Source organism: Ascaphus truei, chromosome 1 (genome assembly GCF_040206685.1).
Source record: "Ascaphus truei isolate aAscTru1 chromosome 1, aAscTru1.hap1, whole genome shotgun sequence".
NCBI classification, from domain to species: domain Eukaryota; kingdom Metazoa; phylum Chordata; class Amphibia; order Anura; family Ascaphidae; genus Ascaphus; species Ascaphus truei.
Genome location: NC_134483.1, coordinates 40,099,769 through 40,121,655, shown reverse-complemented (window position 1 = coordinate 40,121,655; position 21,887 = coordinate 40,099,769). Strand labels below are relative to the sequence as shown.

Genomic DNA, 21,887 nt, shown 5'->3' with positions numbered 1-21,887 from the left:
TAGCATGTCCTTGTATAGCGCTGCTAGTTGTACGCAGCGCTTTACAGAGACATTTTGCAGGTACAGGTCCCTGCTCCCGATGCACAGGGAGATAAAGTGACTTGCCCAAGGTCACAAGGAGACGACACCGGGAATTGAACCAGGCTCCCCTGCTTCAAACTCTGTGCCAGTCAGTGTCGTTACTCACTGAGCCACTCCTTCCCTCCAGTTGTGGGTGTTTTGATATATGTATCTTGTATAATATATGCAGTATGTACACAGTATAGGCATTTATAGACAGTGCTTTTTTTTTTTATATATTACGGTGCTAGCATATGAAGATTTAGAGGGGATCCCTAAACAGGGGGAGTATCATATGATGCAACAGGATAAATCTGTGCTCACACAACTTGGTGGTGGCCTATCAAAATGTTGTCTATTTCATTCAACTGCTTTAGTACTTTATAAAACCACAACCATCATTACATGGTATCTGAAATACTCACAACAAAAATCAGAATTGCATATAAGGAAAGCCACTTCTCTCGTATATAGCCCCTATGGAAGATTGTGGGACGGGAGGCTGGTAGCATGGCCCTAAACAATGTTTGGCCTTTGGAGAGCTCTGCAAATGTTATTTTTGGCCCATTTATGACAAAGTGCTGTAAATCGCAGATGTATGAAGTTAAACCTAACCTCTCAGGAATTAGATCTAGATGTTTAAAATCACTATAGCTGGGAGGGCCTGGATCCCACCAAAGCCACTGTATCAAACACTCATTCCTGGAAAACTGGAGCTCAGGTTAACATTCTGCCTGAACAAAACAATATAAGAGACTGGTAACAAAGACAAAACTGACACCAGCAAAAATAAGTGATCGGTTATTTTGGAACAGATATAGTGAGGAGATTTACTGTGAGCATTTATCATAAAAATACCACATAAAAGCTGTGATAAGCTTAAGGCAGAATTAGCAATGATAGAAGCACTACACGTTATACAAACCGTTGACTAATCGATAGACTGGGTGAGTTTTAGTGGAAAAAATAAAGTCAGTTACGTATATTGTATCTGTATCCTATATATCTTAATAAAGCTATAAAAACATGGGAGCACTTCAAATTGCCAGCCAAATTAGAGATTAAGGCTCGGTTTTCAAGTGCACCGTTTTCCAATAAATTGGTGGATGCTTCTGTGGGATTTTGGCAGATGAAATGAACAAAGTTCAACTATGTGCATTTATTATCCCATTTGGAAGATACCTATTCCAGCGCTTAACTTTTTGCATAGCTTTGGCACCAGAGATATATCACAGTTCTACATACAGTACTGTATGATAAATTGAGACTGTCAACCCCTCCATGGATAACCTCTTTAGTTGAACACCAAATAATGAAGATCAGCAGATAGTAAGTAGGCTTCTGAAGTTGTATGCCTAATCTATCAACAAAGACGGCAAAAGAGGACTCTCCTGGAATCTAAAAATGAATTATGGGTCCAGAACAGGAGGAGTCATGGAAACTTTTGAAACAAGAATTGGTGCAGGATCCTGTGTTGATGTTTTTATGTAACAGAAACATTGATTCAATCATTCACAGGCAAAAAATACTCCTAAAAACGTCTCAATCTGTGCATACCTGGTTTCTGCATCAGTCAATGATCTGGAGGATCATTCTGCTTCTGGAGAATTACTGCACCCAGCCCTGATATTAATAGACCTATTCTACCGTTCAGGCGGTGGAAGGGGCAGGGTGGACCAGTGGCAATATCAAGCTTCTATTAACTTTTAGGAAACGACTGAATGACTGCACTTTGAGGATTCGAAGAATTGTGGTAAAATTGTATTTAGTTGCAATTTATATGACCAAAAGATGCATGTTTACAGCAGATGCATGATCTAGAGCAGTGGTTCCATCAATGCACAATGAGAAGACCTCAGAAACGGAGATGCAAGCTTACGTTGATTGTCCATCCATGTAGCTAACCACCATCTGCAAAGAATCATACGAGAAACAGAGAGGGATGAAACATTTAAGTAACTTTTTGGATGTCCTAATGAAAGGGTGGCCTGGTCAAAAAGAAAACTGCTCTACAAGTGTAACAGACTACAGGAACTGTAGACATGAACCTTCACTGATAAAATAAATAATTTTCAAGGGCAGTAAGACTGTAATACCGAGGAACCTTCAATAAGAAATGCTGCAAAAGGTTCATGATTGTCATTTAGGAGTAGAGCAGTGTAAAAATAAAAACATGAGAAGTGATTTGCCTCCAAATTAATCAAAACATTGCTAATGTAGAAGAAAAATGTTCTATTCTTAAAACAAACTGCCAACAGGCAGAGTCACTGAAGCCTTACCCTTTTCCCCTTGGAGCTTATTAGAAGGTAGGGGCTGATTCTACCTGGAACTCATGGGACTATTTAGTCACTGATTTTATTATTATTTGTATCGAGAAATGTACGCACGATCAATGATGGCACCAAATCTGTGACAATATAGCGTGACCCTTTGACAGGCCAGCTTTGTCCTATTTTCTGAGAGTGTGAGTGTGACCGCCCGTCCTCCCTTTCGTGCATTCCAGCAGACATCACAGCGTTGCTCATCCAGTCCATTCTCAAGCCACCAATTAGCGCGTCGCCTTGTTAATGCTCTGATTTGTGCATTATGCGGCTGCCACAATTTGTTTCTTCTTCTTGGTCCACCCCTCCACGGCACACCATAGAATTTTTCTCTCTTGATCCTGCACCTCAATGCGAGCTCTATCATCACTTTTGCCAGCATGTACTGTACACCACAGATGAGGATGAGCGATTTCAAGGCCAGTGGTGTAGATGGAACAGCAGGAGCTACAAGGGCAGGTGAAACCAGTTTGGCAGGTTGGGCAACCTGTTTGGCCAGGTGATGAGTATGGAACTGAGCTTGTTACAGGATTGTCTTTTTGGTACCAGGAGTAGTACAGAGTGTATTAATTCTGCAGGATTTACTCATGCTTCAATGTCTCATGTAGGTATGGAAGTTGGTGTATATGGGGTTTTGGATTTTATTAAGGGGTTCTAGGATTTTAGTCAGGTGGGCGGATAGGGAAAATATGGGGGACAATCTGCCGTCAGGGTTGGACCACAGAACAGCTAGAGCACAGTTACCAAAAAAGGGATTTTGCTGCAAATGAATTGCTTGTTGTGGTGATTGTCAATATGGACCCTGAAGTTAGAACAGCAAGGCAGGGTGGTCAAGCAGAGCACAGGGTAGATAGAGGTAGTTAAACAGAAGCACGGACTCATAAGTGTTGAATGATTATGGTATGAAATTCTTGGACTTGTCTTCATCTCTTGGTAATGGAGGATCAATAATGCTGTGCCTTAAAAGAACTGTGCCTCCATATTCTGTATCAACATCTACTCGAGTCTCAATGTGACCAAGTTTACTATTATTATGTAATTATAATGTGCTATGTTCCACTACAATCGTTGTAAAAAACAGTAACACGTGTAAGAAACAGATTACCAATCATTTTTTATACAATAGGTCAGGAGGTCGGTGCTCTAAGGAGCTTTCAGTCTAATAGCCATGATGGCATTGGTTTCTTAAAAGATGACTTGGTGGAGACGCATACTGTACATTCATCAATATCTAAAATAATGCACAACATTTTATAACCACGTTGAAGGAATAAATAAACTTGGTTTTAATTGTAACTAAAACAGTGAAGTGATTTCATTTAATCCATCCACCTATCTCTAGTTAGAAGCTACACGTGAGGCGGGGGCAGATTCTATAAGGAACGCTACACGCCGCCTGTACGAAAATTACAGCAAGCAGTCAGATCAACACAAGAAAAGTCATGAAGACGAGAAGCAAAAAATGCAGGTATGGTGTTCATCAGCTCTAATATGAAATATGTGCTGTATTAATAACGCAGTACTGTGCATTTAGCACAACATTCCAGGCAGATGGAACCTCAACTGCATCTAACTCATTTTGAAGTGCTTACGTAAAATGCGGAGATAATGTAGGTGATGGGATTGTGAATTGTAATCATTCTGTTTTATTAGGCCGTTGCAGTTCAGCATAGAGAGACCTTTAACAAAAGTGTGGAAAAACTTAATGAAGTAGCTGAAAAAATTCAAGAAAAGCATGGTCGAATTATTGAACTTGAGAACCTTATGCAAAGGATGGAAGACGTAAGTATACTAGTTTGACAAACCCTCTACACCGTTTTATATCAAACGTTTTCCACATTGTATATCTCCGCACATATCGGGGGTCCTTTATTAATATCGCCCTGCTGCAAAACTGGGATAAACTGATGTCAAAATACAGCACCATATTTATCAAAGCGGAAATATCCCACTGGTTTCTTTGGGAATGCTTTTCCTTTGTAAATGTTGAACCATTTTCTGCCACAGTTTTGCAGCAAGGAGACTAAAATGAAACCCTTATGTTTTACCCTGGGGATTAGGGGGTGGGGTGAGAAACAAAGTTTGGGGAAGGGGGGGGGAGAGGGGTGAGAGCGAGAGAGAGAAGGTATGGGCTTGGAAGGCTGAGGAGGAGAGGGTGGGAAATGAAATATGCTCCTGGTGGGGGGAGATGATGAGGTATGTGCAGGGTTGGGGAGGACAAAGTATAGGCCATGGGGGGGGGGGGGGGAGGTGGGATAAGGTATGAACTAGAGGGGGAGTATAAGGAGCCTGTGGGGGAGGGGCTAGGGGATAGGTAAGGAGTTAATGGGCCTGGTGGGAGGGGGGAGTTAAGGAGGTATGGGCCCGGGAAGGGAAGAAAGACATATGGGCCTGGGGTAGGGGGCCAGGGAGAGCTGCAGGAGAGGGGGTAGCCCTAGTCTGGAGAAGAGCAGCGCAGAGGTGCTGTGTTGATTTACCTGCGGCCTGCACATGGGCCTGCTGGAAACCCCACAGAATGGGGGCCCGGGCCTGAGGAGCGGCTGCCCCCTTCCGTCCCCACTTTGTCACCAGACCCTCTCCCTCCCCCCTTTATCAGCAGACCTCTGAACATGACCAGCTCTCTAAACTTCTAGATGTTATGAACATAAATGTATTGGTATATGTGAATATATCTTTTTATATCTATAAATCTATTGTTTTTAACAATGCAATACAATAGTTTAATAGTTTTCTGCTTTTAAATTTTAAAAAAGTGTAACACCTGGAAACTTAAGTGTTAAACTATTGATCTGGAAAAGGGTAAATATAATGAATGTACTATTTATATAAACCACACTATCAATGGCAATTTTAATGGTTCCATTTACAATGTCTGGAAGTTTGAATCTTGTACCGTTGGAGGATTTGTTTTATATACTTACTTTGTCATAAACATGTTGACTCTCCCAAACCTACCAAAGTTTTATCTTGGTGCAGCAGTGGAGTAAAACCTATGGGCTTTTCAAAACATGAATTCATAGTTACTGTTTGTGCATAATATTTATTTTACAGATGTAATATATTTCCAAGGCTCTCTAGTTTGCCCATTAAAGTGTATTAATGTACAGTACGTTAAATAATCTCCCTGTCCTCAGGACCAACACTGCAGCTTCAATTCCTCACTACTTACACATGACCACCACAATAAACCAAGTACTGTACTTCAGCACATGTATGTACAGCGACATGTATTGTACATGCCAATTAAAGCACTGAACCCAACATTTATTAAACTGTGCTAATCCTTGGCCTCCTTCTGTTCTTTTGATGTGAAATTGGTTAGGTTGTACTAAGGCTTAATACTGCTTAGCCTTGGGCCTTGTGTTGAATTGTAAAACAATGTAAGTACTAGATCTGAAATAGATGATCAATTCTACAAAGTTGAAATGTAATTGCACAATATGGTGATAATTGCAGATCTGTGTTTTTATTGAAATCTGTTCGAACCGTAATATCTTTCTGTATTATCTCTAGGAGAAGAGCAAGTTACTAGACAAAAAACGATCGCTTGAAAATGAGATTTTACAAAGAAAGTCAAATCCTGCTAACACGGATGGGTCAGTTATACACACATATTCCACTCTGGCTATGTGCATGTGTCTAAAGAATATGTTCTATGGGACAATGGGGGGTGGGGGGAGGGAGGAAAGTGGAGATTAAGTTTTTCTTTTCAGGACACTACAATTTATGCTTTTGTTTTTTGTTTTTTAAGTGCTTATTAAAAGGTTCCACTGTGTAAACTGGTATTACATTAGAATGTTCAAAACAACACATACTGTGGCGAGAGTTTGTGAACCACTTAGGATTTTCACATATTTTCAAACCTAAAATGTTGTTAGAACTTAATCTAAGTCCTAATAATAGATGAAGATAACCTGATCAAACAAATTACACAAAAACATGATTACTTTTCAACTTTTATCCACAAATGATTCAACATTCAATATCCATGTGTGAAAAAGTAAGTGAACCTTTAGATACAGTACCCTTGAGCAGCAATGACTTCAACTAAGCGTTTTCTGTAACTGCTGGTCAGTCTGATCGGTTTTGAGGAATTTTGGCCCATTCCTCAAAGAACTGATTCAACTCGGTGACATTTGAGGGCTTCCTTTTGTAGCGGTGGCTGGTCCAGCTATCTCTCTACCTTCCCCTGTCATGTACTGTAAGTTCCAATTAAGATGTAGGCAGTGACAGGCTATCCTATGGGGTTTTCCCCCTTCTCATACTGAATTCCTGAGTGACGGGAGTGGAGTTGACACAGGAATCTGTGATGCCAATGGTGGTAAAGATACTGGGCCCTCCCTCTTTCAGCTGCAGGAAGGAAGTGCCTAAATTATAGCTTGAAGTTCAGCCCCCTAGGGGTGAGACCTTCAGTTCGTGTTTAGAGTTGGTTCCAGCCTGCCCCTGTGTGGGGTAGGAGCTTGCAGTGTCTCCTACCGACCGGGAGTGAGACGTGCTCAGCCCCTAATCTAATCCAGCCAGGCCTCATCATTACCCGCAGGTCGTACCATCCAGAAACCAGGGATCCACCTTATCCAATTGAAGCATACGCTGCAACAACACCAGCAGTGGATGCTGCAATAAAGAACATCCTCATTTGTACTTCTTGCCCCGCTGCAGTCTGTATGGAGGGAGGTAAATGAGTAAGGACCCCTAAGGAGATGGGGACCCCCTTCAGTCATGCTGAAGCCCCCTGTGTCTGAAGGCACTGACACCGAGAAGAACAGAACCAGAGGGATCCCTAAAGGTGTGCCCTGTACCCCCACACTATCACGGGAAACTCATTTATCCTGGACCACGCAGGTAACCAGCACTATACCGAGCAGTCGCATAGCCATCATCTCCCAGAGAGGGGGAAGAGGAAACGTGCTACACTTACATGGACAGCTCACTTCAGGTCCTGCCACAACATTTCGATGGGGTTTATGTCCGGACTTTGACTAGGCCATTCTAAAACATAAGCACTTAATGCAACTTCTGGAGCCATTCTTTTGTAGATGTGCTTGTATGTGTAGGATCATTGTCTTGCTGTATGACCCACTGTTGCTTCAATTTCAGCTCACAAATGGATGGCCTGACATTCTCTTCTAGAATCTTCTGATACAATGCAAAATTCATGGTTGTGTCAATGATGGCACCCCGTCCAGGTCCTGAGGCAGCAAAGCAGCCTCAAATAATCACACTCCCACCACCATGCTCGCCAAACGTTTCTCATTGAGGCCAAAAAGTTCTACCTTTTGACTCGCCTGCACAGAGAACTTTGTTCCAGAAGTGTTGTGGATAATCTATATGCTCTTTGGCGAACTTTAGACAGGCAGCACTGTTCTTTTGAGAGACCAGTGGTTTCCTCCTGGCTATCCTTCCACGAACACCATTCTTGTTCAGTCTTTTTCTGATAGTTGAGTCATGAACACTCATATTAGCCAAGGCGAGAGTGGCCTGCAGATCCTTAGAGGTTCCTTGTGACTTCCTGGGTGATTTGACGGTTTGTTCTTGGAGAGATTTTGGTAGGACGACCGCGCATGGGTACAGTGACTGTAATCTTGAACGTTCTCCATTTGTCTTACAGTGGATTGGTAGAGCATCAAATCCTTAGAAATGGATTTGTAACCCTTTCTAGACTGATGAGCATCAATAACTGCTTTTTCGAAGGTCCTCCGATTTCTTTTGATTGTGGCATGACTTGTTATAACATACCTGTATGGTGAACTCACAAAGTTTCTGATCCTTCTAGGGTGGGGCCTCTCAAACACCTGAAGATCTACCTAATTATTTAAGCAACCAATTTTGTAATTACCCCTTTAATTTACTGTAGCTGGTAAAACCAGGGTTTCACTTACTTTTTTTCCCCACATACCCTGACTCTTAATTACTCATTGTTTGTCTAATTCATACATAATTTTGTTTCAAAAGACATGGAATTGGTTAATGTAAACCCTATTGAATATTTAAGTAAAGACTAGTTTTGATTCAAGAAGGTTCTCTTGGAAAAACTATAAAATGTACATAATTATCGTTGGGATTCACAAACTTTTTCTTGTGTGTGTGTGTGTGTGTGTGTGTGTGTGTGTGTGTGTGTGTGTGTGTGTGTGTGTGTGTGTATATCCCTGAGAAAAGAGATTTTGCTGGGATTACCAATTGATAAACAGAAGAAAACAAATCATATTTTTATACTCCCCAATGCTTCTGAAAATAGATGTGCTAAGGGCAGAACATTGTCCCTAAGGTATTGCAAGTTCAGTTTTTTTTCCTATTGGATATGTGGCACCTCAGAAGAGGAGTGGCATAGCCGGGAATAAAAATGGTACCCACAGAAAGATCACAATGGATTCCTGCCTGTAACAGTTGGATTCCTAATGATATGTTCTACACGTACAATGAGTATGGCAATGCTGCACTATTTAGTCTGTGTTTTTACAGTTGTCATTCTTTCACCTGTCTTAATGTAGTCTCCATGTGTATGTTTATGCTGCATGGTTAAGCTGCTATGTCTAAGAAGGTTTTTGTATTTGCTTTTTTCTATGCAGATAACACTGAAATGCCTCAATTTGTGATGGTTAACCCTTGAAGGGATACGTTTAAGTGAAAGTGTGTGTTTTCATTATCTTACAGCAAACCTTACTAAATTAATATTCTCCATTCTTTTGATTAATAGGCAGTGTCATCACTTAGGATAACAATTTGTGGTCCAACGGTTTTATTTTTTAATTTTTTATTCTCATTAGTTGTGTGGCTATTCAAAGGGAGGTTTCCACTCTCCAAGAGCAGATCAATCACTTGCAACAAATTATGATGTCCCAGCACCAGAACCTGCGCAATTTAATACAGGAGGTGAGATACTCGTTGGGATGTGAAGTAGAATACCTGTGTTTTATTGTTCATCCTAGAGAAAACATGTACGTATGAGGGGGGGGGAAGGCTTTTGTGGAGACTTTGAGAAATTCACAAAATGCATTGGCAGATTTAAAATGACAGCTATTGCATGCCATCACATAAACAATTAATGCTACTTCCTGCATGATCAGCTGGTATCCTGCATGCCATTGTTCCTAGGCTTCCCTGGATCTTACACAAGCAGGTTTTCACACTGCTTGTGACCTCCATATTGCTATCTCCAATGACTACCCGCTTCTCATTCTACTCAACCTAGCTGTAGCTTTTGACACAATTGACAACCCACCCAGTCTCCTTCGCACTCTCCACTCCCTTGGTGTCCAGGACAAAGCCCTCTCCTAATTTCTCATCCTACCTCTCTTCTCATCCCTTTAGTATATCTGTTGCTAACTCCTCCTATACCTCTGTTGATCGATCTGTTGGTGTACCTCAAAGATCAGTTCTGGGTTCGCTCCACTTTTTTTTTGTCTTTACCCTCTCCCATGGTGACCTTATTAATTTATTTGGTTTCAAGTTTCGCCTTTATGCAGACGACACACAATCTATTCAGAGAGCCGTACTTCTGCAGTACTCTCCCAGGTCTGACTTATGGCAATGTCGTCCTCAATAGCAGCTAGACGCCTTAATGGTCAGACATGCAGTAGCTGCCCATAATCTGACCTAAATTGAGCCCTACTGTGCCCTTTTCCTTTACAGTTGGTAACACTACAATTCACACTGTTCCCTAAGACCATTGTTTAGGTGTCATATTCTTTCCCACTCTCCTTACTGCTATTTCTAAATCTGGATGCGTCTTTCTCTGTAACATTGCTAAAATATTACCACTTCTCTTACTACTAAACTGTTACTTTATTCTGTCTATCCTCCAGTCTGGACTACTGCAACCTCTTCCTTAATGGCCTCACTACCTCTGTCCTCTGACCTTCAAACTATTCAAAAGGTTGTTGCTCCTAAAAACGTTGTTGGCTCTCTCTATTAAACAATTCTTCTCTCTTTTTTAAGTCTCTCTATCGTATGCCCCTCCTTTTTAGCACTGCTCTAATCTCTTGTTATACCCCTACTCACTCTGTACACTCTACTCATGCCTGTCTTCTCTCTAATCCTCATGTCACCACATCTCTCTCATGCTTACAGCCCTTCTCACAGGCTGCACCTTACCTCTGGAACTCCCAATCGCTCATTGTCTGCCATGCACCGCCTCTCTCTAACTTCAAACCCCCTGAGAAAAAGCACCTGTTCAACAAAGTGTGATATGTGTTTTTTTAATCAATTATTTGAATAAAACTTTTTTATTTTTTTCCCCTGATCTTCCCGGTCTCTATAGGTCATTTTGACCTAATCACAGCATTTATTGTATTCCAACATAGAGTGCTAATTATAGAGGGAACCTTTTCTGATTCTTCTGGGATCAATTCTGTTAAAGAAGAAAACTGTCAGCAACTTTCATGCGTTCTCAACATAAATCCCCAGTGATTAACAAACCTTCAGTGGCAGATTACCAAAGGGCCAGGTTTGCTAAACGGCTGGAAATTGAAATAAAAAAGGACCGCATATTACCCACATGTAGAGATTGGTGGAAGTCCAACGCAAGCTGCATTTCCCAATTTATTCACTTGAACTTAAATACTATAACTAAATACTATAAAGAATTGAAACCGACAACTGGAATACGGTGGGAAGGCTGCCGCTTCAACTTTATTAAAGTACATTCATTTACATACAGTATATTCTCGTGACTACCATGAAACATATATATAAAAAAAAATTGCGATTTGGTTACAGTTAAGGCTGGTATTATACTAAGCGCTGGCGCGCGTGTGCGGCCGCACGCACGGCAATGAAAAATACCTGTCTTCCTACGACAGTGTATTCACTGCCGACGCGCGCACAGCAGATGGCGTTGGCGCAGCAGCTTGGTGAAAATACAAAGAAATTTGTATTTTCGAGCGGCTGCTGTGCCATGTGATACTGAGCCAATTACAGCGAGGCCTACCATTCTGATGCCATGGCCACGCCTCCTAGCCACACGCATCACCGTTTGGCCTATAGGCACAACACGCACGCGCAACGTCGTACGCCCGCGCGCCAGCGCTTAGTATAATACATGCCTAAAATGGCTGCCAGTGTGATTAAATGCGTATCTATTATTTATAATTAAAATCAAAAGAAAAACATCTCTGTCTACTTTTTTCGTTTGTCGACCTTTTTGCCGGGATTCACACATTTGTGGTACCAGTTATCACCGCAGAATCCCACATTAATTGCCATGGACTTGAATAGGCGTTAATCCGGGATCACAGTGCGATACCCGGTATTGAAGATTAGTGACTGTCCCCCTTGGTTCCCTGGTTCCCCGCTTCAAATATGTGTAACGGATCGATAGAAGTATAACTCTTGAAGTGTTTTGAAATGTATCCTGTTTTGATTTTCCTCTTTCATAAAATGACAGTGTGAAGAATTAAAGGCTCGACTAAAGGAACAAGACGAAACTATTGGGGATCTACAGCAGAGAGTTAACTGCCTGGAATCCCAGGTAAACAAATATATTATTAGCTTTTATGCAAATATGTTGGTCACTGAGGAAGGAAGCTGCTGTCTCGTAATGCCTCAAATGTATTCATCAAGGGTTTGCAATCCAGGCTGCTTCCAAGTAAATTGTCATTTCAATGTATTTGAAATCTGTAAATTTATTATACTGTATAGTTCTGTGGATGGCCAGAGGTTGGCAGTCACAGGTGAAACCACCGCGGGTAGGGATAGTGCTTATGAGTAGAGATGGGTGAATCTTTCGCTGACATTCGCATTCACTGTAAATTGAGTTTCTTTGCAGCCGGAGCTATTCATGGCTTGGGTTTAAAAAGTGGCATTTGACAATATTCGTATGTATGCAATACCACAGGCCACAACATTATCATTATTATCATTTATTTATAACGTGCCAACATATTTTTTGTAGCACTGTGGGTTGGAGGATGGAAAAAACAATAAGTAACCAACATTGTTCCAGTAGGTAAGGAGGGGCCTTCCCCAAAGAGCTTACAATCTATAAGGAAGGTTAAGTGGAAACACAAGGTACAGTGGGATGAGCAGGTTGGTGCGTTTCTGATAGCTGCGTGTCATGTGAAGGAGATGGCGTTGGGGAAGAAGTGGGATTACTGTATGTAGTGGTGGAGCTGTAATGTGTGAAGATAGAAATGCCAACGCCTTTTGGGCGACTCGGGTGTTATGCCCCAGAGATTCTTTGGTACAGTAGAAATGCCGTATATTATGTAAAAAACAGCTTTTGTATTTCATGTTTTTTCTGTGGAGGAGTGACATAGAAACACAAACACACGTGAATATATAAAAATATTATATTGATGTAAACTAATCAAACTTCAGTTACAATATAAATGTATCAAAAAAGACTCCCTCATATATCGAGCACTCAATGTTGGAGTGCAACAGTAAGACTCACAGTGGTCTATCGGTTAAATACCGTTGATAGGGCAAAATAGGCCCATCATGACCGGAAAGAGCTAGGAAAATAATAAAGTTTTATTCAGATAATATCAAATAGTCAAGTTAAAAACACATATAAAACATTCAAACATTAAAAAAAAACCATTGTGAAGTGGTAAGGTAAGCAATAAATCAATTAGTATCAATACAATATGTAAGGTTAATTGCTATCCACAGACGTCTAATTACAGAATATAGATATTCCAAGACAAGCAGGTAAGTATCCCTTTAAGCCTATAAAGTGAAGAATCACAATGGATGTAGTATAAGGCAAGGTGGTATCAAAGAAATCATTCATAAACCCTTGGTACCAAATGTATATTCCAGGTCAGGAGTGATATACAGTCTACCACATAATGATAGATATTAACTAATGGTATCAGTATTCACACTGTGAGAAAATCATTCAGAACAGCGTGTGTAAAGGGCTCCGCTCTAAAGGAGAGATAGTGTGTACTATTCTCTACGATCTCAATATACCGCTGGTATAGCATGTATGCTGCATAGCCATCTACAGGAGCAGGACGCCCCCACAACGGGCAAGGAATAACAAACGTAATATCACATTCAATCTGTATCCGTCATGAATACAAGCCTGGCTGGAATCTCTCTGCATCTGTCTCTACACGCAGACGCTGCCACTTCTGATGACGTCACCACGTCCGACGACCATTTCGCGTAGACTGACACGCTTCTTCAAGGGGAGGACTCACAGGGGGCGGGACTTTTTTACTATATATACTATCCGGCATAGCTAGGAAATACACTCCTCCCCTTGAAGAAGCGTGTCAGTCTATGCGAAACGGTCGTCGGGACGTGGTGACATCATAGGCGATGTCATCAGAAGTGGCAGCGTCTGCGTGTAGAGACAGCAGCAGAGATTCCAGCCAGGCTTGTATTCATGACGGATACAGATTGAATGTGATATTACGTTTATTATTCCTTGCCCGTTGTGGGGGCGTCCTGCTCCTGTGGATGGCTATGCAGCATACATGCTATTCCAGCGGTATATTGAGATCGTAGAGAATAGTACACACTTACACACTATCTCTCCTTTAGAGCGGAGCCCTTTACACACGCTGTTCTGAATGATTTTCTCACAGTGTGAATACTGATACCATTAGTTAATATCTATCATTATGTTGTATACTGTATGTAACCCTGGTCTCCAGCAGCTCCTTGAGACCCCCCTTCCCTGGCGCAGCTCGATCGCGGGTATTGAAAAACCCGACGGCTGCTTCCAAGGGTGGGGGCTGGAGCAGGGAGCAGCGCGGCTTCTCCTGCCTGCGGGCCGGTTGCCGGGGACGCGATCGGGCCGTTGCTAAGGCCGCGATCGCGTCTCTAAGGTCCCGGCGGCCGCAGAGCAGGGCGCCGCCATTGCGCTTCAAGTCGCGCATGCGCAGTGAGTCCCCGGCGGCCCAGTTAGATCGCGCATGCGCAGGGAGGCTGCGAGAGGCAGGGAAGAGTCGCGCGAGGGCAGAGACAGCAGGAAACAGTGAGGCGGCCATTGGTAGTCCGCGCAGGCGCAGGAGAAGCGCGCACGCGGCCCCAATGGTGTAGCAGCCCCCTGGGAACTACAATTCCCAGGAGGCATAGGGAGACAGGCACCAGGTGCCTGATAGTGGCCAATAGGGCTGGAGGAAGCTCAGCCCGGGAAAAGAGATACATTTCACGTCAGTTGGAGCAGCGGAGCTGAAGGGGAAGGAAGGATGCAGGGAGTGAGTGCAGCTCCTGCATCCAGATAGGTACCCACACCCTCCAGGTAGGCCCCAACTCCCCACCAGGTTAGAGGATAACTGATAAGGGACGGCCCTAGATAGGGAGGTCACCCTTAGTGTGTGTAAGGTGCAGGTTTGGCAGTGCCACAGCGGGTAGTGCTGTGCGCACTGGCAAATAGGCACAGTGTGTGCAGTGTGTTTGCTGCGGGTTCCAGGTTGCTGTGTTGAGTGTTGCATGTGACGCTGCCTGTACTGAGTGCAGTGTGTGTGCAGCGTGTGTTACTGTCTGCCGGCTGACTGAGAGCTGTGTGTCGGCTGCAGGCGTGTTAGTGTTAGGAGTAGCGAGTAGCTAGTATAGGGAGGATTAGGGACTTGGGTAACTAGGAGAGTGGGGCAGGTTATTACCCCGCAGGCCCTAGGAGTTTTCCCCAAGTCACCTCAGGTTGCGGTACATCAGGGACAGGCCCTAGGTTAGGGTTCCTGTCACGCTACTGCCCGTTAGGGATAGATAGGGATAGCGGCGGTTGCTGTTCCCGGAAAGCGGTTGGACCCACGTTGGGGTCCACAGAGACTGTGTTCCCGAGGGGACCGCCCTAGCAGTCCACAAGTGCAGGAGTTCGGTTGGAGGAGTCCTCGCCGATTGAACCTTTGAGAAGACTGTTGCGGACCCGAGCACCGGAGTGCTCGGCAGGTATTATACCAACACATGTGCACCAACAGGCCTAGAGGTTTTAGTGACTGCGCAGTCACCCATTGACTATCTCCGTAGGAGTACAGGACATTGGGTGTGGGGGTTTCACTGGACACTGGGTGGGATCACCTAGTGTGGGGGAAACGTCCTGCGAGACGTCACGGGTAGTGTCTCCTCGTGAGAGGGACACAGGTTATGAGGTTATGTAAATGATTATGATATTCTCTATGTTCATAGTAAAGCCCTTAGTTATTATAATCACTGTGTGTGTGGTTTCTGATTGGGTTCCTAGGTAGGGTCATTCTACATTTCCATAGAATCCTACATAGGTGGAGGCGCTGAACCAAGAAACGTTCCAGAGGATTCACCCCAGGCTCTCACTAGCGGAGGCTCAGATCTCCTGTGAGTCTGCAGGTATACGCACCACACCGGTAACACCACATGTTCTACTCACCCACACTATACATGAGATTGGGTGGGGTGGAATACCCGTTACATGTATATCCCTCCTGACCTGGAATATACATTTGGTACCAAGGGTTTATGAATGATTTCTTTGATACCACCTTGCCTTATACTACATCCACTGTGATTCTTCACTTTATAGGCTTAAAGGGATACTTACCTGCTTGTCTTGGAATATCTATATTCTGTAATTAGACGTCTGTGGATAGCAATTAACCTTACATATTGTATTGATACTAATTGATTTATTGCTTACCTTACCACTTCACAATGGTTTTTTTTTAATGTTTGAATGTTTTATATATATATATATATATATATATATATATATATATATATATATATATATATATATATATATATATATATATATCCCTCTGAGCACCTGTTGCTTTTTCGTTATATACATATATACATGGATGAGCGGTTATTTTACCCTTTATAGACAATATAAATGTAATAAGATGATACATTACATTGTACATAATATTGTATGCCACGGGAGACCAGGACTTTTAACACCTTTTTACCTTTCTGGGATCATTCACTAGGCAAAACAAGGTAGTGGAATAAAATGTAGTTTATTCGGGTGAAACCCGCATACACACAATGAAATACAAAATACAGGTACAATACACACTTACTGGGGGTCAGGGGTCGAAAGCTAGCCTCAAATAGGTGCAGGGCGCCTGCTTCAGAAGGCTTATCCGGACAGGAAACCGTCCCGGGCTTCCTGGTACTCTTTTCGGGTAGAATACCCAACAACGACCTCTACGTTCTATTTTGAGAACTTGGCCTTAGCGTCTGACTTAGTCTCTGCTGGGCAGACTTTCCTAGCTCCAGAAACAAAGCTGGTTGCTCTGCTATTCGCAACAGAGCAACTTTGAAAAGCCCGTCCGCGCTTCACCGACTCAAGCCACAAGATGGTCTGGTCCTCTGCTTGGACCATCTCCTTACATACCTTCCGCTGAACTATCTCCAACATGGAAGTAGGAGTGGTGACCAATCAGAGCATGGGAAATTTCCAGAGCATTGCTGGCCACTCTGGCGATTAAGCGGTTAGGGAAGGTACTATGCAGTGTATTGGGATAATCCATAACTTTTTGATCATTGACAAATTATACCATTTTACTTGACCTTGTCTTATTAATGATCAATTCACCATCCACCATCTTGATTCAGTCAGTCCGATGTACTGTATTCTTATATCAACCCTATTGAACAGTAGATTTTGTCTAATTTATGGTTGCCAACTGTGCTTACAATATGTGCTGAACAATAAACAAATACTTAACATTGCTTAAAATGTCTCAACTGTTTGTTTTGATTAAAAAGCGGGATACATTAAAAAAAATCATAATAAAATGAAATTTTATTTCAAATACTAAATGATTTGACCTTCTTTTTTTTCTTCTTTGTACTGTAGAATAAAGACTTGAAGTACAAAGTGGAAAATTACCCTATCCACAAGAAGCTCAAAGTGTCAAAAGGAGTATCTGTCAAGTAAGATCCTAGGATAATGTCCGTTTTTCAGAAATCGGGTTCTCCGAAGTAATGTCTCTCTTGCTCGCATTTACATTTTCAATCATTTTAAATACTGTGATAATTAAAAACAAGATGTAAGCTCACTAAGTAGTCACAGGGCTGGGAAACACTGAGGTCTGCAAGAAGTGCAGGCGTGTTCAGTAGCAGTCATTAAATGGAACTGTTTTTTATTTTTATTTTCTTCCATACACCCCTTAATAATCTACTTGAGCAGAGTAATGGACATTCAATCGAATACAAATTCAGAACAACTTTGCAGTGCGTGTGTATTGTAGAATCTCATTATTGCACTTCTAACTACATCTGAAGAAGGTTCCACTTTCTTGAAAGTCAATATGTACAGCAACACTTCTGTAGACTGTATAAAGCCATCATTGGTAAAGATTTAAAGAGGCAAGCCAGACCATTTTGTTTCTTTTTAATCTGTTATTGAAGCAGGGGGTCTCGAGCTGAACCCCATTCATTTCTGCTTCTGGAGGTACAGTACTTACCTCCGTACTGGGTGCTGGTAGCCACTTGAGGATTGACAATATGGCTGCTTTTCAAAGCTCCCAGGCGCTGCTGGCCAAGCCGCACTGGTTGAGGTCACGGCTTCCTCCCTGGGCTTTAAACTTCAGGAGATGCCGTCACCCCCCCTTCGGAGATATGTATATTCAGAAGCAGCAGGTCCCTGGAGCTGAGATGAATGGGGTTCAGCCCACGTGACCCCCTGCTTCATCAACCCTGTATTAACAAAGTGAGAAAAATGGAGAGGGGGAAAAAAACGACTTGGATTGCTCCTTGTAGTGTGCATAGTGTGCTCCTTTTACATTTGGATCATTGAGAGCACTGAAATAGTTGCAGATACAAAAGCATTATTCATAGATATGAATATAAACGCAGAATATGTGAGCTTATCACGCACGAGTCCCAACATTACATCAGCATTTTTGCAGAGGCAAATGATAATAGCTGTTGGTAGATTCCAGACCTCAAGGAGCTGTATAGTGAAACCGCATTGTAAAGAGAAAGTCTTAGTGCTGCCCCATATACAGATGTAGCAACGTGATACCCCCATTAATGAGGAACACAAGAGAAAACGTGGTAAATCACACGTGTGTTAAATCACAAATGCCAGTGTTTTCAAGGACGCAATGTTAATTCTTGCATTATAAAATGGGGGGGGGGGGGCGGGAGGGGGGTGGGTGGTCAAGGCCGGCCAGCCGTTGAGGAGGGCGGGGGGGTGAGAGGGTGGATGGGCGAGGGGGTAGGGGGTTGTGTGTGTGTGTGTGTGACCGGCCAATGAGAGGTGTGCGGGGGCGGGCGGGCCAAGGGAGCCAATGTGATTGTCCCTAGGCACAGGGAGACACATACAGACAGACAGGCAACGACACATAGGACACTTTGAGAAATATATATATAGATTCTCCTTATTCAAAGTCTGCCTCCAATCATGTTGTGCCTGTTACGCTTGTTTTTGTGTTTTGTTCGCTCGGACCAGTACACTTATTTTCTCAACTAGTACTGCAGGCTAATATCTATAAACCTCCCATGTTAAAAAATAAAAATAAATTTAAAAAAAATAAATATATATATATATATATACCATAATACTGAGTTAAGTTATGGTGAGTAAAAAAAGTGACAAAAACCCTCCACAGGAAAGCAAATATGCAAATACAACTGTATGCTCATCTGCATGTCTTAGGCAGGTCTGCAACCCCGCCTTTCCCCATCATCACCCAGCATACAGCACTTCCACTGCAGCAAGGGATTCTGGGAAATGACATGCAAATGAGCACACAGTGTCACTTTTTGCCTCAAAAACCATTTTTAACATTTTAACAAAACAGTTTTTGAGGCAAAAAGTGACACTGTGTGCTCATTTGCATGTCATTTCCCAGAATCCCTTGCTGCAGTGGAAGTGCTGTATAATATATATATTATATTTGGAAAAGGGTGAATTTCTCGTAAATTGTAATCAGTTCTTCTTGCAGCCAAGTAAATAAATGAATAATTGATCTTGTTTTGCAGTGAATCCGCGTTTGAAGTCATGTCTCCCTACGCCATGCTTCTAAATCTTAGGAACCAAAAAAGCTAGGACAAAAAGTGGTACATGCTTCACGTGGAACAGAGACAGGAGCGGCATGTGGACAGCTGGCTTTCTTTTGCTGGAAGGGCCTTCATTTTGAAATCCGATGGACGAGCCAGTTTCAGGATTCTTGAGCAATGTTCATAAATTGTTATTTTGTTTGCACAATGTATATTTCTGCAGAAATGTCACCCTCTCGCCAGTGGGGTGCAGTCGGGGATGTTTAAGGAGGTAACAATTGGGGAGACGCTAGGATACTGAACGAGTAACCAGAAAAAAAACCCCAGCAGCCAAACCGTTGGGATTTTAGCAGAGTAAAGCTTGCGATTTTGAGAAGAGCATTTTTTTTAGTTGAAAGATGTAAATGTAGAAGTCTGTCAATCATCATGTTTTGCTGAGGGGGTAATCTGGAGCGACGTGTATGAAAATCACTGTGATTAAGTAGTAAATGATTAGCCCGGTTACTATTGTGTACTTCAGTTGTTTGTAGTGAATGGTACTACACATGCTAATTTCCAATTAGAAAACAGCAAATAAATCAAGGGTAGTCAACTCCAGTCCTCAAGAGCCACCAACGGGTCTGGTTTTCAGCATATCCCTGCTTCAGCACAGGTTGAGCCACCTATGCTGAACCAGGGATATCCTGAAAGCCAGACCTGTTGGTGGCTCTTGAGGACTGGAGTTTGCTAACCCCTGAAAGAGGCATATCTGAAATATAATATCTTGGAGCTTTGGTAACAGGAAAGGTTTAAAGATTGCAGCTTATTGGCTGTGGGCATACAGTACAATGACGGCGTTATCGAGTTTGATTTGATCCATAGCAATGTGATGCACAGAAAGGAAGGCAGCTCTTCATAGGGCAAAAACTGCAGTGAAATAAACACCAACTGCATTTGTCAAACATTTCACGTTGTGGCCCATACAGCATTTACTAATCAGGGCTGAGCCACTGGGCACCTTTCCAAGTCGTTCACTTCCAATGCGCCATGAGGTGCCGTGCTGCTGAGCGCTACTGCGTGCATGTGGCCCAGTATTTCTCATGGAGAGATCTTTTATTGTAAGGTGTTCTGCATCAACGTAGAGCAAACCTTTACAAAATAAAGTCATTTACCGCCATGCGTCTGATTATGGGAAATGGAGGGATGCCGACAATATAGTGTTGCACATATGGAGGGTTAGGCAGCGTGGAAATGGGTGTGTGTGACCGGGGAAAAGGTAAATACAATGCCTGCAGCACTTGTTTGTTTTATATAGTATGTATGTGTATACACACACACACACACACACACCACATTTCATATTCTCATACATTTAGTACCACCTTTAGTACCACTTTAGCTGCCATCAAGAACATATTCGTGCCACTTGAGATGAGTAGTACAGGTCACAGCTAAAAAACAAACAAACCCATGTAAACTGTACATTAGTTGTCCAGCGAACCTGAAATGTTTCATTCTGACAACCAAAAGGATGCTTCCTAAGTGTGTTTCATTTACACAAACCTGTCAGGAGGTGGCGCTCTTCCTTACCGTGTCTATCTGAACGAGAAGTACAGTACAGTACTCTTTGTTGTGGCGATGCTGCATTTCAGTTTTGAAGGACCTGGTCACTTGGCTTGTGGTTAATGGAGATGGCACTGGAGCTTTAAATGCTGCAACTGTATGAACTTGGCATCACTGAAGCTGGCTTCTCCTCCTGTGGTCACAATTCTAGTAAATGTACCATGATGCAACGTAAACCTTTTCTTTCTTCCATTCCATTCTATGACCCCAGTGCCGGATAAATTGTATGGAATATGCGTATTCTCCCAGCCTTCTGTTCAATGTTCGTATGTGACACAATGTACATTGTTTATATGAGAAGAAAAGTTTTTTTTTTTTTTTTACCATCACATGTTCCAATGTTCATGTCATCGGCATAAAGTGTGTGAATGATCTGACTCTATATGCAAATTAGATAATTTATAATGTTATGTATAAACACATGATTTAATATGTTAATATATACCTAACTTATTTCATTTGTCAAATAAATATAAAAATACACCATCTTCCTATTGTATGCTTTATTTTGTCACCGTAAGATGATGTATTTATAAGCTGGCAATTATAGCTCCACTGATCTCATATTCCAATGTTCCCTTCATGCAATGAATGTGTTATAAACATGTCTGATCACTTATGCAAGATGATAATCACTGAAATATGTTGCCATAGATGTGATAATCTGCACAAACATCAGCTGCTTAATCTATTCATTTACCATTGTGTATGGACTGTACAATAACCCCTCCACAATAAATGGATGTCTTTTGGATATCAAGATTTGATACGGACATGGGACACTTTTGGCATCGTCTAAAAATGGAGTCGGTCTAGCAAAGTGTGAAAGATATTAAATATTAACCAGGTTAATATTTATGCTTCTACCTTATCGAAGGCTCCCACAATCCCTCACCACAGTGATACTATTTCTTATGACTGTAAAGGTTGTATTAAATAGATTTACTGCACCGTTGTTATTTACATTAAAATTAACACTTTTACTATTTCAAAACTGGAATAAACGTGGAATTGTGGCCC

The 21,887-nt window shown here is 42.2% G+C and overlaps 1 protein-coding gene across 1 annotated transcript in view; it reads left to right on the top strand.

Moving 5' to 3' along the window:
- CCDC68 (coiled-coil domain containing 68) overlaps window positions 1-21,355 on the top strand; it is a 63,634-nt gene extending 42,279 nt beyond the window's left edge. The window contains exons 5-11 of the mRNA XM_075586628.1: window positions 3,724-3,849; window positions 4,035-4,163; window positions 5,895-5,977; window positions 9,146-9,251; window positions 11,764-11,847; window positions 17,116-17,192; window positions 19,248-21,355. Coding sequence (XP_075442743.1) covers window positions 3,724-3,849; window positions 4,035-4,163; window positions 5,895-5,977; window positions 9,146-9,251; window positions 11,764-11,847; window positions 17,116-17,192; window positions 19,248-19,314 — 672 coding nt within the window. The 3' untranslated portion in view covers window positions 19,315-21,355. The remainder of the gene's footprint in view (window positions 1-3,723; window positions 3,850-4,034; window positions 4,164-5,894; window positions 5,978-9,145; window positions 9,252-11,763; window positions 11,848-17,115; window positions 17,193-19,247) is intronic.
- The last annotated feature ends 532 nt before the right edge of the window (window positions 21,356-21,887 follow it).